Here is a 4,902-nt window from a genome sequence, read left to right as displayed (position 1 = left end):
GCTAGAATGTGCTGTACTTGTCGCTTAATATAAACGTTGCTAGTGTGCTGTATTTGTCGCTTAATATAAACGTTGCTAGAGTGTGCTGTACTTGTCGCACACTCTAGAACGTTTATATTAAGGAACGTTTATATTAAGCGACAAATACAGCACACTCTAGAACGTTTATATTAAGCGACAAATACAGCACACTCTAGCAACGTTTATATTAAGCGACAAATACAACACACTCTAGAACGTTTATATTAAGCGACAAATACAAGATCGAGTGTGCTGTACTTAATACATTATACAAACTTTGCTTCTATGCTGTATTTGTTAAAACACAATATTAAATTATTTGCCTATGATATACTTTTATATCAACGGTGTTAAATTATGTTGCACTAGCTATTTTATATCTAATATGTCCAAACGTGTTGTACTGGTTTATTTTCATTAGCGTTATTTGACCGTGCTGCATAGAAATACTTATTTCCTGATAACTATATTTATAAAGTAATAATATTTAACAGATAATCAGCTTGTTTTGAAAAATACGCCTCAATCGGATACCTCCATTATCTCCTGTTTCACACGTCGAAGAAACTGTTCATTAGTTTCTGGGATATCATTGGATTCTCCTTCCAGCCAGTAGGTGAGTATTTTCCCCTTGCCCTATTGAAAGACATTAAGTTACAACATTGTTTGACATAATCTAGTTAATGGTTCGTCAGTATATGGAATATTCAGAGTCCGTTATTTCACGTATGAAGTCAAAACGTAGATGATTTCTTATAACGTTCAATAAAGTACCTTCTCTATTTATAGATTACGAACTTCCACAAAATACAGTGTTCCAAGTTGAAATATAACACACTTTAGTTATCAAGTTAACTCAGCAGTGACCACTTACCAAGAACCAAAGAGTAGAATATTTCAAGTAACTTGCTATTTTACCATGTTACAAATTCACGAAAAACTGCCCAAAGTTAACTGATTTCGAGCACATTTCAAGAACAGAGGTTTTCTCGGATAGTTGGTGAGTATAAATATATTTCAGTATTTTAACTATTTTTATGTCATGAATATCAATCTCACCCCAAAATACTTTCTTTACCTAGTTACCTAGACAAATCGGAACTGCTGGTTGCGAAGCACGCGCTATTTAACACAGTTGAGGGTTGTTTGTTTGTTAAGCTTCACTCAGAGCTATTGGAGGTCTATCTGCGCTAACCGTCCGCAATTTGGATGTGATAGACTAGACATCACCACCAACTGTCAGTTTCTGGGCTACCTTTGTCAGACTGAACGGCGTGGTTTGACAGCCGCTCGCTCTTATAACGCACCCACGGCCCTAAAGTACAGGTCGTTTTTCTATTTGGTGGCAACGGAGCGCGAACCACAGTCCAACAAGCTAACCACAGGGGTGTTGCGCTGTGATTATTCATTATAGTACCTATTTAAAGAATTTACTATTAGGTTTCTGTCTTTTGGTTGTTAAGTAAAAAACTACATAATGGACTATCTCTGTTGTGCCCACCACGAGTATCAAACCCGTCACTGTTGTGTACTGATATTTTGTATATGTTACACTGTTATTTCTCACTACTAGCTTAAGTGTACTTTCTGACATATGTTTACTGTATATCTGTTTTTTGTGTTGGAATTTCGCTGATATACATATTATTTTATTATTTCAAATTATGGTGTCTATGCACAACTCTCGAAATAATTTACTATAGTTATATCTTGTAAGTAGCTATTACTTTAGTGTTTTTTAATTGATTTATTTATTCTAAGTAGCATCAAATATTCTGTTGATTAGTCATAAATGTACTAAATTTCTTTATGTAACACGTAGAAAAAAAAAGAAAAAAAATACATGTTTCTATTTTGTTGCCTGTTCTCCTGTCTCTCTCTATCTGTCTTCCTGATAATGTATATGTTAGTCCAGAGTCCTCACATATGCTCCAGGCTTTAAATTAACTTTTAATTTCATTTAATAGTTAAGGCTTTAAAATATAAATTAATGTGATAGACGATGTATTTCCACTATTGTCTGATTTAGCAGATACCTCTCATATTGTCGTATCCTTAGTCTTATTTCTTTATGCTGTATGTGCAGCGTCTGTTATTTAATATAGTGATTGAACATAGCAGCTGTACGAATAACTAACACTAGATTACTGGACACAGGAGCTATACGAATAACTAACACTAAATTACTGGACACAGGAGCTATACGAATAACTAACACTAGATTACTGGACACAGTAGCTATACGAATAATTAACTCTAAGTTAGTAAAGAATAGTTTATAGAAGTTTAAAACTGGCTAGCTGGAGAGAGTAAACGGTACACTGGATTGGAAATAGGGCTGTTAAGTCATGTATCACTCTCCTTTTGGTGTTATTCATTATGCCTACAATATTTTGCTTTAACATTATTATTATTAGATGTGATATTTTTGATATGCATGATATTCAAAGATATATAAAATAGTCTTGGTACTTTACGACTTAAAAGGCCTTATTATATACCTTTTAGGGGTACCTTCCACTTTACACGGAATACGTACTTGCTAACAGTTCAATGCTGCAAAATAAAAACATGAATAAAAACTGGTGGTCACTAATCTAATTTTGATAACGTTCGTGATCATCAAAGCATAAAACCCACCCGTTTCTTACCTTATACCCAACAAATGTTCTAGCAGTACATTATGGTATAGTTTCTCTACACCTTAGAGCCCATATGTATAATAACAAGAGCATAGACTGCATACCTTGAGCTCTACTTCTCCTCTCGCTGAAATAATGAATGTTCGGAATGTTTCTAAAATAGCTTTCGATGTTGGACTAACGTGAATTTTGTTTGCTGAAAGGAAAAGTAACACAATGGTTGAACTAATGTGTTAATGTTTCAATAAAACAAATCAGTTCTCTACATTAAATTGGAAACGTTATTACTAAAAAAAGGTATTGAAAAATAAAGGAAAACAATATAATTTTACAGCGGTTAGATCCATCATAGAATAAGTAGAAAGGGACATAATTCAGTTTGCTAATTTTCCATACATACGAAAATATTACCTGCAATTAATGTCCCACTTAATCCTAGTGATTGCAGGAAGAGCAGCAACAGCATTATCAATAGTTAAACAGTTAAATAGTTAACATTATCAAATGTTATAAATACGATTTTTTTGTTGATATTAAATCATTAATATTCGCAAGTCAGTTACATTTTCAGCCTTACCTTCTCCATTGCTTTCCATGCGAGATGCTGTATTAACGGTGTCACCAAATAGACAGTAGCGCGGCATCTTCAGGCCAACCACACCGGCAGCACACGAACCTGTAATATCACACTTGTATTTTTACTAGAAAGAGTATAATATCGAATCAAGTCTAATATAAACTTTTGAAATTAAAAATAGCGAAAAAAAACACGGTAAAATAAAGGGCATTCCCGATAATTTTCGTAGTTCTTCATTTGAAACCGATCTGATCAAGAAGAGTGTATCTGTTCAACTTCAATTACTTTTTGTATATTGCAGGTTACTGCCAACGAGACTATTTGCTCAATATCAGAGCTAATCAGACGGCATGGCATATAATCCAAAATGTTAGCCGAAACGATATTTACATTATCTTTGCTTGTGACAAGTGCCGTATAATACATGGTATCAAAAGTAGCATAAACATAAAGTTTTTTTTTTATGTAAGAAAGCACGAGGAAGCTAATAGCGAACTGTTTTAATTTTTAATTACAAAGTGGGAAGAGAAAGTGGCTTATTAAAACAAACTACATTGAGGCTGCGGTTACGTTGACAACTGATCTCAATGTGACGATGAAATTCACAAGTCAGATGTTTGTTTGTGATTAAGTTCAAAGCTAGAGAATGGGCTATTTGAACCCACAAGGAGTATCGAAACTCGATGCTTAGCGTTACGAGCCTTCTGACTTACCGCTAAGCCACTGAGGAGTAGAGTAAAAAAAGAATATGTTAATATGACATCAATACTCCTTGGTTATTGAGGGAAGTCAACTCTACTTTGTTTTATGAACAAATATATTAGTTCGATAAATTTCACTTATTCGCGTTATAAACCTCATAAATCGGTTCTGTCTCAGCTACAGTGACGTGGGAATATCATGTAAATTAGCTTATGGTAAAAAACAATCTAAACAAAAGTACCAAACCTTCAACAACTTAAATAGCGAATAAACTTAACTGAATCAATTTTTTTCTTTTACCTTTCTAAGAATTTTCGACATATCTTCTTCGAGATGTTCATAGCGTGCGTTTTTATTTTTTATTTCTAGCATTACATTTAGTTTGTTTATTTTTGAATTTCGCGCAAAGCTACACGAGGGCTAGCCGTCCCTGATTTAGCAGTGTACGACTAGAGGGAAGGCAGCTAGTCATAACCACCCACAGCCAACTCTTGGCCTACTCTTTTACTAACGAATAGTGGGATTGATCTTCGCATTATAAGTCCCCACAGCTGAAAGGGCGAGCATGTTTGGTGTGACGGGGATTTGAACCCGTGACCCTCAGATTGGGAGTCGAGTGCCCTAACAACCTGGCCATGCCGGGCCTTACATTTAGTACTATATATTTAAGTTATCTTAACGGATAAGTATTAGGTCGTCAAGAAATTAATGTCGCGTTTTGGAACACTTTCATTAACCACCCCCAAGAAAAACGTACATCACGTATAATAGTTAAACGAACCGCCTAAACGTCACGTTAGTGTAGTCTATATAATGTGTAAAGTTTAGTATACTATAATCCCTTATAGTGATGGTACACGACGAGATACACCTTCGGCATGTAATGCTGTTTGAATACAAGAAGGGAAATAACGCCTCTGTAGCTGCAAAGAATATCAAAGAAGTTTATGGAAATGTTTT

The 4,902-nt window shown here is 34.6% G+C and overlaps 1 protein-coding gene across 1 annotated transcript in view; it reads right to left on the bottom strand.

Moving 5' to 3' along the window:
- Nucleotides 1-279: 279 nt before the first annotated feature.
- Nucleotides 280-4,902, bottom strand: part of LOC106462216 (atrial natriuretic peptide receptor 1-like) — a 28,933-nt gene continuing 24,310 nt past the window's right edge. Inside the window, exons 13-15 of the mRNA XM_022389403.1 lie at nucleotides 3,241-3,339; nucleotides 2,768-2,859; nucleotides 280-657 (exon numbers count right to left, since the gene is read on the bottom strand). Of these exons, the coding sequence (XP_022245111.1) occupies nucleotides 544-657; nucleotides 2,768-2,859; nucleotides 3,241-3,339 (305 nt within the window). The 3' untranslated portion in view covers nucleotides 280-543. The remainder of the gene's footprint in view (nucleotides 658-2,767; nucleotides 2,860-3,240; nucleotides 3,340-4,902) is intronic.

The sequence above is a fragment of the Limulus polyphemus genome, unplaced genomic scaffold (genome assembly GCF_000517525.1).
Source record: "Limulus polyphemus unplaced genomic scaffold, Limulus_polyphemus-2.1.2 Scaffold1119, whole genome shotgun sequence".
NCBI lineage: Eukaryota > Metazoa > Arthropoda > Merostomata > Xiphosura > Limulidae > Limulus > Limulus polyphemus.
Note: the sequence above shows the minus strand (reverse complement) of the source record. Positions and strands in the feature narration are given on the sequence as shown.